General features: G+C 48.2%; 1 protein-coding gene across 1 annotated transcript in view; it reads right to left on the reverse strand.

Annotated features, from left to right (window-relative positions):
- Positions 1–501: 501 nt before the first annotated feature.
- BICDL1 (BICD family like cargo adaptor 1) overlaps positions 502–12,595 on the reverse strand; it is a 49,158-nt gene continuing 37,064 nt past the window's right edge. Inside the window, exons 9-11 of the mRNA XM_039561074.1 lie at positions 10,755–10,885; positions 8,101–8,221; positions 502–4,671 (exon numbers count right to left, since the gene is read on the reverse strand). Coding sequence (XP_039417008.1) covers positions 4,471–4,671; positions 8,101–8,221; positions 10,755–10,885 — 453 coding nt within the window. The 3' untranslated portion in view covers positions 502–4,470. The remainder of the gene's footprint in view (positions 4,672–8,100; positions 8,222–10,754; positions 10,886–12,595) is intronic.

Consider the following 12,595-nt stretch of genomic DNA (forward strand, 5'->3'; position numbering starts at 1 on the left):
TGTGCAGGAACTGCAGCTGTGGCTGTGCCCTCAGCATCCCCTTGCCCTGCTGCCCAGGCTGCTCCTGGGGAGTGTGATGGAAACCTGCTCTGGGAAGGTGCCTTTGCTCCATCTGCACCCTTCAGGTAGGAGTAGGTAGAGGGGAATCCTGGGGACCTGTGGATGGTCTGAGCTGCAGCTGCTGCCAGCTGTGGGTGTGTCACTGTCTGTGTTTTGTGTCTAAACTTGCTCCAGTTTGAATCTGCCTCCATACAACAGCCAGTAAAGGACACAAATGGCTGGAAGGTGAGATAATTTACCCACCTTTACGTTCTCCTGTGCACCAACAGATACAAGCATTTCTTATGTTTTTGCCCTGGCCCCCTCTCTCTTAAACACACACAGGGGCTGAATTTCATGAGACAATGCAGCATCAAAGATGCTGTTTGGGTGTTAAATTACAGTTCAAAAAATGAGCTTGTGTTGCAGCTGGGCACAGTAAAGTGGTGAGAGCTGAGGCAGTATAGTATAAATGATCTGTTTTATTCTGAAGAGAACTATTTACAAAAGAAGTAGAGCATTGTTTTTACTAAAAATATGCCTTTATAGATTTTTATATGTATCTTATAAAAACCATACATTTATTTACATGACTGCTACATACAAAAATTACAGCACTGTGGTATATGTACATATCTATAGGTACATTCTTTCTGCTTCTCCCTGCTGTGTGCTTTTTCCCTCTCAATCCAAGGGAATCATTGCTGCAGCACCCAGACACTTCCTTTCCTGGCTTTTCGGTTCAAACAATTTTGCTTTTTATAGCTGAGTGGGGAGTAGAGAATTTGCCTGATGGAGAGGCATATCTGGAATTTACCATTCTAAGTAGGACAAGTGCATGTGGCCCTGCCTGCAGCCTTACTTCCTGCTCTCTCTGCAAAATGATTCTTGTCATTAACTTCTTGATTTACTGTTCATCATCTCCATGGCAAGTTGCTGATCTAAGTTTGTATGAAGATAAAGTGCTAGTGACTTGCCTTTCATTTACATTTGTTCCTTGTTTACAGCTGCTTCCCTTCCAGAGTTTAGGAAGGGGAGACTGATCCCTTTTCCCTCAGGCTGGAATAACAAACATTTGCCCAAACAGTCACCTGTTACTCAGCTGTGGAAAGTCCTTTATAACATTAATCTCAGCAGGCATCTCTTCTCTGTGTAATATTTGAACAGTGACTGTGCAGCACTACTGTTTTATTTACCATTATCTCAAAAGCAAGGCTGAGGGTTGTGTTTAGAGCTGCTGATCCCACTCTTTAAATCTCCTTTGGGATCCCGAGTACCTGCTAGATTTATGTGCTTCCTCCATCTCATCCCTGGGAGCTGATGTTTCCTTTACACAGTGTGTGTCCTGGAAGAGTCAAGTACCACAAGTTAAGTGTCTTCTAACCAGCACTGCAAGGCTGATTCCAGGCTCCTGGACATGACAGGATGGAGGTGAGTGTATTAATGACAGCACAGGGTGAAGTAGTGGGGACCTTGTTAAAACACAACATGACAAATGAGTGTGAAGGATTGCACAGGTGAGGTTTCCAAAGACAGAAAGACAAAACCTAGCTGCTGTGTTAAGGCAGTTTCTGTTCCTCTGGAGTAGCAGCTCAGCACAAGGAGGTCTCCTTTGGTGTGTTTTCCAGTTCATTACACCCAGTTCTCTTGTATCTCTGGGTTTAGTAGTGCAACTAAGTCTTTAGGATTAAGGGGATTGTTTAAAGAAACCATGCCCAACTGGCACCTTAGAACACGCTGACTTTCCTCTTGCAATCTCTTCCGTCACTCTTGTTCAATAAATAAAATTGCAATGGGATTAAGGATTCTCCTTAAATGAAGACATGTGCTGTGCCTACCCCTGCAATTGAATGAGTCACTTTCCTCAGCAAACATGTAGCAGAAGGTACCTTTCTTCATCTCATTACTGTATCTTCATGGGATAACTTAAGGCCCTTGCCTTAGGATTGCATCCATCCATCCATCCATCCCTCCATCCATCCATCCATTCGTCCTCACTGGGGTAGAGTCCCACACAACTGCTGGGCATGTGGCTTGAATAAGAGTTGGTGGGGTCTGAGAAATGACAACTGACAGCAGAAGGGTCCCTGAGGACCAAGATGTTCACAGCTCTCCTGCGATGGAGCATCGTTCTCAGTGTTCACAGGTGTCACTGGCATCACAAAGCCATGCCTCATTTTGCAGGTATCAAAGGGTAATGCATCTGGGTGTGACTGAGTCCTGGCAGCAGGAGATGCTGAGCATGTGCCTCATGTCCCTGCCCTGTCCAGAGTCACAATACAGGCAGGACAGGAGGATGAGGACTTGTCATCCTGAGAGCACATGGCACTGCACTGCAGCCCTCCCCCTTGCCTGCACAAGTGGGTACAAGCAGATACTCAACAGCTAAACATTGCCTAGAAAGGAGAGGCCAAGGTTCAGTTTCCTTCCCTGCCTGTGAGCATCTTTCCCCATAAGCATCAAGCTGTATTGGTGGGGCTTTGCCCAATTATTTCCTGAAGCAGGCTCTGCAATCCAGGGTTCATTGCTTTCATGTAATGGGTTTTACCACTCAGCTCTTTACCATCATTGCCAATCCCAGAGCACTCTGCTCCTTGCAACACAGAGCTGCCTTAGTGCAGTATGATTTCATACCAGTGCGGTTGTTTCATGCTAACAAGGAAATATGGGAATGCTCAAATCTTTGTAGGCAGAAAGGATATTTGTACTGAGGTATTATGGATGTTCTATCCCACAGGTAAAACCCAAGCCACCAGCCTCCTACCTGCTGCTTAGAAGGTGTTTGGTACCTATTCTAGCAGAAAGCTTGTTCCTGTAAGTAGTAAGCAGAGATAAGCAGCTCCCTGTGGGATGGTGTGTTAGCACCAAAGTTGCTGAGCAGGGCAGAGCTGAAGGTGCACCCAGCTCTGTCTGCTGTGGGACAGTGCAGGTGGTGGCCTCTTTAAAGCAGCAGGAAACAAACTGGGGCCTGTGGGTATTATGAGCTGGGAGAATGTGTGAAAATTGCATGACAACAGCAGGACATCTCTGAACTGAGCCTGGTGCTCCTCACTGGCTTATGATAGTAGACTGATGAAGAGCTATAAAGAGCCCATCCAGTGCAGAGGGAAGGTCTCTACTTGAGTATTGCAGGATTTCCAGCACTGCTGTGTGCATAAACCAAAAAAGCCACGTTCCTTTTTGATGATCAAGTCATGCAAAGCAGGCTCTGATCATCTTTGATCAAAAGGAGCTTTGGCTACCTGCTCACCAAAGGGCTGAGTAGTAACTGATTGACAGGCAGGGACAAATACTCCTTTCTGTCAGGCTATAGCCAATGTTACTGCATAGGGCAGGGTAACCTGCAGGCTTTCCAGAGCTTTGTAGAGACCCTGATGGCCTTTGGCTCCAGTGAAGGCAGATGCAGTGTGCTTTCTGAGGATCGAGTCTGCCAACCCAGTGTCAAAGACTGACTGACATCCTTGTGAGGCTTTCAGTGAATTATTAGTTAGGCTTTTGGGGGCCTAGCCAGTTAAAATGACAGTTTTCTTACTCCGTTTGGGAGATGTGTATGGCTTTGGGGAGAGGTGTGTGACTTGCTGAAGCTCCCAAACTACTTTTGGCCATTGGAAGAACAGCAGGTGCCCCAGGACTGAACATGCACAACTTTTACCCTGTCTGTAGATGGTCAGTCTCCTGGGGAGAAATCTGTGTAGCTACAGCCTGCAACTCTTACCTCTGTAACAGGAGGGAGCTGGAGAAGACAGTGACACCAGCTATCTGTCCCCTGCCCTGAGCTGCGAGGAGCCTGGATCCCAGTGAGGGTGAACAGCCACACAGAGCTCCAGGGGAGATGGTGCCCAGGCAGGATTTCCAGCAAGGGCTCAACTTCCACCACGGAGAAAGCTACATTTGTCAAAACATGGTAATGCTGGGGCCAGAGTGACTCCAGTCTCAGTGGGATGGATGAAGGATGTCACAGCTGCCAGGGTGGTACAAATGACTCCCCTCTGTCCTCTTGCATTCAGCCCTCTTCTTCCCCCTGTGCTCGCTGTGACAGCAGTTCTCAATCCCCTGCACCACTCTGTCTTGGGGCTGCTTATTTCCTTCTCCAGCATAAGAATGCTTTAAAGACAATCAGAGTATTCTTCACAGCAGAAACTGGACTGTGTAAAAGCGCCTAAATTATACCCTGAAGTTTATCACTTCACTTATAGAATAAGAAAAGTTTCTTTCTATTAGAATCACATTGTCAATTTGCAAATCTCCAATTCATGTAAACATTTGGTTCAGACCAGGTGCCATGTAAATAGTGCAGAGTCTCAAGGGTTAACTCCTTTGCCCCCTTCTTTTTTACTCAGTGGATCAGACTTGGGTCCATCAGCAAGCTGGGCAGGTGCCCCACTCCCCATCTTGAAGCAGGAATTGTTGGAGAGTTTTCTCTTTTTCAAATTAATTTTTCTTGAAAAAGGAGAAGAGACGGTTTCCTTCGGCCCCAATGGGCTCATCCCCCTGCTGCTCCGGCCTGAACGCAGGGGAGGGCCTGGCACTCCGCTTGGCGCTGGAGCCACTGGAGAAGGAATAAGCAAGCTGGCTCCATTCCTTCGGGTGTTTGTCCATCAGCTGCTGGTCAATGACCCTGTGCATGTCATCCTGCAGCAGAGGGAGAGGACAGGGGCATTAGTGGCAGCTGATGCTTAACGGGATCTTGCACCAGGGGTGGCTGAAATGGGTATGAAACGTGCAGTGATGAGATGGAGCAGGCATGACAGGAGTGGGGATGGGTCTGTGTCCCCACTTGACAGCAGGCTCAGCTGTGCTTGCTGCCATGAGGCTTTTCAGGGAGCGAGGAAGATCAATCACACAATTCTGAGGGATAAATTGCTCAGGTGGTCTCGCACAGGAACACTGTCCCTGCTTGGGACTCTGTGCCACCCCTAAGCTTTGTTTCTCTGCTGTCTGCAGCTTGCAGATGGCCCCTTTGGGGGAGAAATAATTAAGAAGAACAAATGCAGCTGAAAGCAAAGGCCAGAAGAAGGATGGACGTCTGTGCTGAGCAGGTCTGTGTACACACCAAGTGGACAGGTAGGGGTGGCAGAGCTGCTGCATAGCCACTATCACTGGGGCTTCTTTGGGGAAGACGCCGAGGGGCTGGGGAAGGTGTGGGCCCACCAGATCCCTCCTGGGCTTTGCACCAGACTCACCAAACAGAACTGAGCTCGTCCCTTAGACCCCTCCTTTCCCTAGAGCCACCATACCAGTGGGGGGAGCTCTGACTGACAGCTCAACATGAACTGTGGCTTTTCAGATGTACCAGAAACGCTCTGATTTTGTCCATGTTTGCACCACAGTGAAGCTGCTTTATACAAAATAATTACCCAGTTCTGTTGTCACTAATGACGTGCTAACATGTTCCTTGAAAACCTGGCTATCAATTTTACAGATTTTACAGATCCATTGCTTCTCCTACAATTGCATATTTAAACTACAGCTTAGTGAAAACGTATGTACACAAACTAGCCTCACAGGAGGAATCAACTGCTCTCCAGCTGTTTGGTCTCTCATTAAGGCTGAGGACACTGTCAGGTGAGAACAAGGATACTCTGGATGGGCTGGAGTGGTGGAAGTGCTGTCCATTCAGCACCTGGTGAGGGGCAGCCTGTCAAGGCAGCCCCAGGACTGAAGGGAAGGTGCTGCCATCGCCCAGCAGGTGCCCCAGATGCTCTGTATTGCAATCAAATCAGCCAGCTGGGACTGGAAACTTAATAATGGCTAATCTCTTGTTGCAGCATTTTATGGAAGGAAAAGGATTCATAGCCATGACCTGGACCTCAATTTAGTATGGGGACTTCCCCTGGGGGAACTGGAGGGTGCAGAGCTACACGGACTAGGGAAGCTTTGGGTCTTTTTAGAGCAGGGCTGGAGAGAGGAAAGGCTGAGGGAGAGTTGAAGAGGTTGAGGTGAACATCAGTATGAAATATCAGTGACACAAGTTTCCAGAGCTGAAGCTGCCACATGAAACTGTACAGCACTTGGATTTTGAAGGTACCTCTTCTGCTAAATGAAGTAGGTACCCAGGCTCCTACATGGCAGATCTGTGTCCTTGATCAACCATACAATAAGGGACAAGAATGATTTATATTTTTATATATACACACACAAAAATATTATATATATATAAATACAGTATGCACTATTGAGAGTGTGCTGCATTTGGTCCCTGTCTGTCAGATGTGAGAGTCAGAGAGCAAAGCACTTGGATGTAGAGGGTTTTTTGCTTGAGTCCTATTCTATAGCCTGTATGATTATGTCCTTAGAGAACACTATAATCTTGTTGATGGCCCTTGATGAAATGCAGACTAGAAGCGTGCAAGAGCAAAATGCTACCAGATTAAAGCCTCCAATTATGCCCAGCTAAAGCAGAGACTCTTATCCTATTTTATCAGACACTTTCTGCAAACCCCTCTGCAAAACAGTCCCCAAAATACATAAATCACCCAACTTGTTTTGTGCTTCTGTGGCTGAGCTGCTGTTGAGGGGACATGAGGTGGTTGGAAACTATTTTGCTGCTGTGTACTAACACCTCAGGTCAGTATGTTGGAGACAACTTACTGCCATGAAGTGAGCCTGAGCCTCAGCTCAGAGAGCTGATGGGAGCAGGTCTGGGGTTGCTGTGTTACTGCGATAGGACCTGTTCTTAACCCCTAAGCTGGGTTTATTCTAGCACTAGTAGGTCTCACTTTATGCCACCTATTCAGACTGAACTTGGCTCCAGACAGCTCCTATGAAGAGCATTGAGTGTCACTTACTAGACAATGAGGCTGAGAAGTAAAATCCCAGTTTGTCTTTCAAGAAGCTTTCCAGATACTAAATATGTGGATATAGAGGGTTAATAATACATGCACATCAGCCTGGCTTTCCCCGTGGTGCCCTGGTAAAGCCTCACCATGGGGTGCAGGATGCTGCCCCTGGTGCTGGGATGGGGGCTGTGTGTGGAATATTGGTGGGTGATGGAGACCCCCACTGGCCCCTCTTGCCAGATGATGATGAGGGCAGAGAAGGATGTGGGTGATGGTGGCAGCAGATGGAGAGGGAATGGTGGGTAATGGGGAGCTCACCTCAAAGGCAGGAGGGGTGTACGACTAAAGCTGTTGGTACAGGAACTGAGAAAGGCCACTAGATCAGAAACCAAAGGAGCCAGATAGTAAAAAGCCCTGAGGAAGCAAACTGTAAGCAGGAAAAAGAAAAGAAGAAAAGGAAAGGGGGAAAAAAAGAGAGAGAGAAACGAAAACACAGTGGAGTTGAAACAGGAGCGAGGTTGTATGGGAAAGGTTTCTACTGGTCAGGCTGGTTGTTAGTAGAGCTGGGGTCTTGCATGGTCTGCAACAAATCACTATAAATGGCACAGACCTTTTCTCTTGAGTTTGCTTTATTTGCTGTTGAAGTAGCCCTCCCTTGGTGCTGGTTCTGGGAGGAGGCAGCTGGGAGGGGTCTACCCTCAAGGGCTCTCTACCTTCACATGGTTTTCCCCACTGACCCCATGCAGAGCATCTCCAGGGCAGCTGTGGAACTGCCATGGCTTTGTTTCCTTTACCTTGGTGAAGAACTGGGATTTTAGCTTCTCCTTCTTGATGGATCTTTGGAGTTGATGAAAACAGTGCAGCAACAATCAGCACAACCTCATTCTCCTGCCTTTCTGCTCTGTCACGGAAATGCATGGACATGCTGTGCCCACACATACCCAAGGTGTGCCTGCCTAGGGACACCTCCTGCATGGACCCCTCCCCACCCCAGGGCAGAGCAATGTGCACATTTCCCATTCTGCCAGGAGGCACAGTCTGCTTCTCCATTTTAAATGAGTATTAAGAGCTGTAGAGCTGTAGAATTAACAGCTCACAGCCAAAAGGCTTGGAGCAGGGAGGGCAGCTCACCCCCTGGGCCCCACGGCATCATTGGCTCCTGCAGAGCCAAAACCAAGCACCTCCAAACACCCGATCCATGGATGCTCAGGCAGAGAACATGACAAACCCACAGGAAGGGGGGCACACTCCCCCACAGCCCCTGCCCTGCCGAGGTGCTCACCTGCCAGGCCTCCAGCTGCTGCGAGAGGTTCACCTTCTGCTGGATGGCGTCCAGGAGCTGGCTGTTGAGGGACATCATATCAATCTTGCACTTGGTCAGCTCCACCTCCACCGCGTTCTTCCTGCGGGGACAGAAATCGGGGCATGGCACTCTTTTCTTTTTAAACAAAGAGTTAAGCATATCTAAACAAGTCTAAAATTTATGTCTTTCACTGTTAAGTTGCCACATCCTAAGGTGTTCATTTCTGTTGTATTCTGGACAAGCTATTAATCTGAAGAGTAGGATAGAACTTTTGACATCATTACTTTAAAACCAGCAGATTTCTCATAAGCACACTGTGAAGAATACTGAAAGAAAATCACATACACAGCTGTAAAAGATAATAGTGTGCCTAGATAACGTGCAAGATTTGCCAATAAAAATATTTTTTTTTTTCTGTTTACAGGCACAGAGAATACAAATGGTACGCACTAAAAATCAAATGACCTGTGTCTGATCACTTGATCAATAAATTGCAATATAAAACAAACAAATAAAAAAACCTCTTTAAGAGTGCTTTCACTTGGGACTTGGATTGAAGGAAGAAATTAAAGAAGAGAGCTTAGCACAGCATATACTTTTTAAGAATGACAAACTATTAAAATTGTTTGAATTAAATGTCAGGCTTTAAGAAAAGCTCCCAATTTCAGTGTAGTTGACCCAGCCCTTGGTAACACCTCTGCTGCATTTCTTCCCAGACATTTGGTGGCCATTGGGCATGTGATGCCATGGACAAGGTTACCCAAGGAGCCCCAAGTGCTCAGTGGCTGAGATGTTCCAGCTGTTCCTTGCTTGTGGAGAGGAATTGTCCTTCAGGATGGAGCAATTTCCTAAGCTGCTGAAGCTGGGAAATGCTGCTCACCATGCTGGGACCACACCAGGTGAGTACATAGCTTAGGTTTTCAATTAACTGCTGTGTGATAGGAAACTGTAACATGACTTGCTGGGAACCATCTTTCCTTGCACACACTTTCGAGAGAAATAATTGCATCTTATTAACTGTAGCTAATTCCTTGTCTCTTGATAGCTCCCTTGTGTTCCCCTGCAGAAGAGCAATTTGGGAATTTGTGTTTATATTCCAGGTACTGGTTGCTTAACACTTCCTCTGAAAGGATCCTATTTTCCTATTGCTTCCCCTGTTGCCAAACTTCAGCTTCAAGCAAAAATTTTGCACACCAGATGTCTACCTGGGGCAGCAATTTTTTTTTTTTCTGTTCAGAATTAGGGATTTTTGGGGGGATGGGTTCAACAAAAGCGACTTAACCCATCGGGTGTGAGGTGGGAAGAAAATCACAAGCCTCTCCAGGCAATTACCAGCCCACGTGGTCTGGGAAGAGTGTTTTCACTTCCAGTGACAGGATGCTCGTCTGCTTTCACTTGATGCCACTTTCTGCTCCTTAATCCCCCTCGCCCGTGCCCCATTCCCGGGGCTCCTGTGCTGCAGGACAGCCAGCCCCCAATATTGGTGCTTTGTCCAGCAGGGTCACAGTGAACTGGAAAAGCTGTGCCCTTCCACTCCCGGCTGTGGTTTGGGCACTGGAAGCAGCCTTTTGTCGCGACGCTTCCCTACTTCTGGTTGAATGTTTCCAGGGGATTGATCGCAGCGGTAGTGTTGCCATAGCCACGGCAGAGCCAGCAACCCACATGCACCGGGAATGTCAGAACTACCTCCCTGTGCCCGGCAGACAGCTGGGATGCTCCTGATCCTTGCCAACAGATGGAGGTGTTACAGAGGACAGCAATGGGAATTTGGTAGCCAGCTCTCCTGGCAAGGGCAGCACTGACGATCGAGCCACTTATAAAAAAGGATGATGCAGGTTGATTTAGGTCCTGTGCTCTCAGAGGTGCAACCATCTCCTGCTCCTCCTCTTGCCCAGGGCTTGAGTATTAGACTTTTCCCTAAGAAGCTGGACTGGTGGTGTCCTGGCCCACCTGCTTGTTGAAGGGATTATCAGATGAACCCTTTCTAGCAGAGCACAGAGAGGTAAAGGTGTCTGTCCCTCTCCTCTGGGCAAGGAGTGCTCAGGGCATTCTGGCAAGCCCAAGGACAGAGCTGGGGAAGGGGGATTTGGGGTATGGGGGAGCAGAACTGCACAGACTTGTAAGGAGGATGGTCAAAATAAAGAGCCAAACCAGTGGGAGAATCCCAAAAGGAGAACCAGAGAATTACAGGACTGGAGATGCAAAAAAGACCTTGGAACAGGAAAGGAGAAGGAGCGACCAGAGGAATGGGTTAGGGAAGAAGCCCAAGCAGGCTGTAATGGGGATGGTCAGGAAAGCAGGGCTGTGTGTGAAGAAAAATATGCCAAATAGGCCAGACCTAGTGTTGCCATTTGGCTCCCTGAAGTCCTCTCCTCCTTGCTGTGACTCACACCAGCACTAGGGATGGCACAAACATGGTTAACAGAATCCTCCTAAATGCCCCAAATCGAGCCATGAGGCAGCTCTGCCTTTAGCACCTCCTGCCCTGCTCCCAAGCTCCTGGCAGCATTTCCCAATGCCAGCAAAGCCTAGATATCATTTTGTCACAGCTGCTGTGGAGAGCAGGAGAAAGCCTCTCCCGAGGCATCTCCTGCCAAGGCACTAGCCTGGCTCTGGCTGTTGGTGCCACTCACTTGGCGATGGCCTCGTCGCGGTCCCTGATGGCCTGCAAGAGCCGTTCGTTCGCCTCCTTGTCCTCGGCAGCGCCGCGCAGCCGGTCTCGCTCCTCCTTCAGCGTCGTCATCTCCACACTCAGCAGCGTCACCTGTGGGCAGACGGAGGCCGTGAAACCCAGGGCTGCTCAGGAAAACGCACCACAAGTGTGTGTGTGGGAAAACGCCACATATGCCAACCTGCAGGTTGAGAGATCCCCTGGTCATAGGAGAAGCTGTGTCTGCTGTGTGGGGGGCTGTTAGTGCTGGTGCCACCCTCCATGAAATGTGCTGGCTTGCCCTGGGATGCTGGCCTGAGCAAGATGTGTCACCAGGATGGCCTCAGTAACATGCAGAAATAGCACTGAAAGCTGTGCAGGGCAGGACCCACCTGTGACTTTGCTGTCACTATGGCATCAGTGCTAAAATACTGCCCCTCTCCAAGCAGTTGGTCTTGTGCACACATCCTCTGAGTCTGCCTGTTGTAATTCTGATCTTTCCAGGGTTAAATTATTGCTAACATAATTTACCAGCAAATAAGATTTTTTGAAGAGACCATTATGTCTCCTGAAGTAGTATGAAGCTGTAGACAAAGGATGGGAAAATTCCCTTTTATGCCATGGAAGGTGTTACAATTTTAATTAGACTTTAAAATATGTGTGGAGTCTTAAATAGTCTGAGAAATGATCTATCATTTTGGTCCTGTGCAGAGTGAGTTAACAGGGTGTGAAATCATGCAAGGATTGCATTAGCACAGCTTCACAATATTTCATACTCATTTAATTTCTTTGTCTAGCGCACACACATGCTCTGTTACGCTACTCCACCACCTGGAAACCCTTCCAGCATTTGACCCACCTCCTGCCTCTAAATGCAGCTCAGTAGTGCTTGAATCTTCAAAGAAATCTTTAAATAGAGGGCAGACAGTCAAAAAGGGCTCATCACATCCACAGCGTGGGACAATCTGCCATTAGCATGGCATGGCTGGGCTGGGGGGAGGAGGGTGCACCCTGTCTGTGCAGAGACTCCCCACACGACTGGGGAGCTGTGCCAGGGCTGCCAGGGAACCAGGGAGCTGTGCCAGGGCTGCCAGGGAATTGGGGAACTGTGCCCTCCCTCAGCCCTACATGGGGGGCACCTCGGAGCAATGATGTGACAGAGAGCAGTGGTAGTGGGGTGACGTGAAAGGTGCTGAGCACTTCTACAGAAATCCCAGGGGACAGAGGATCTGGACACCCAAAACATGGTGTCTGGGGATAGGTTTGGGATTTTAATTGGTTCTGTCTGTGCTTCAGGTAAGATTGGGAGAAAACAAACAGGCAGAAGGTGTGAAATAGTGTAGACAGAGAGGGGGGTGACTCCTGTCTCCACCTGCTCACCATGCTCTTGGGAAGGAGCAATGAATGTGTGTGATGCTACAAGGTCCTAAAAGCCATTTAGAAGATCCCCTTTGATTGTATCAATACCAGTGCCACAACAGAGGGATGAGGAGGCAGCAGAGCACTGCTTCCCCTGGGTGGACAAGATTTCCACATGCATCAATTTTCTGTAGCACTGAACAGAAGATGATGTCGCCTCTTCAACAGGAGGTGAGAATAATTATTAACCTGGAGCAAGTGTGAGGCTGGATAACAGGCAAAAGCTGTGGGAGATGCGTACTTGCTGCGGGAGGCCAGAGTGCCTCTCTGAGAGTAATGGCTGCTCCATTTGTAGCTATGCCCCATCTTTCTCCACATCACACAGAGGTGTGAGAAGAAAATAGAACTGCAGTCCTCCCTTTGCTTACTAAATATTAGGAGCTTTGGTAATCGGGGACCCTTAAA

This window comes from Corvus cornix, chromosome 15, assembly GCF_000738735.6.
Source record: "Corvus cornix cornix isolate S_Up_H32 chromosome 15, ASM73873v5, whole genome shotgun sequence".
Taxonomy (NCBI): Eukaryota; Metazoa; Chordata; class Aves; order Passeriformes; family Corvidae; genus Corvus; species Corvus cornix.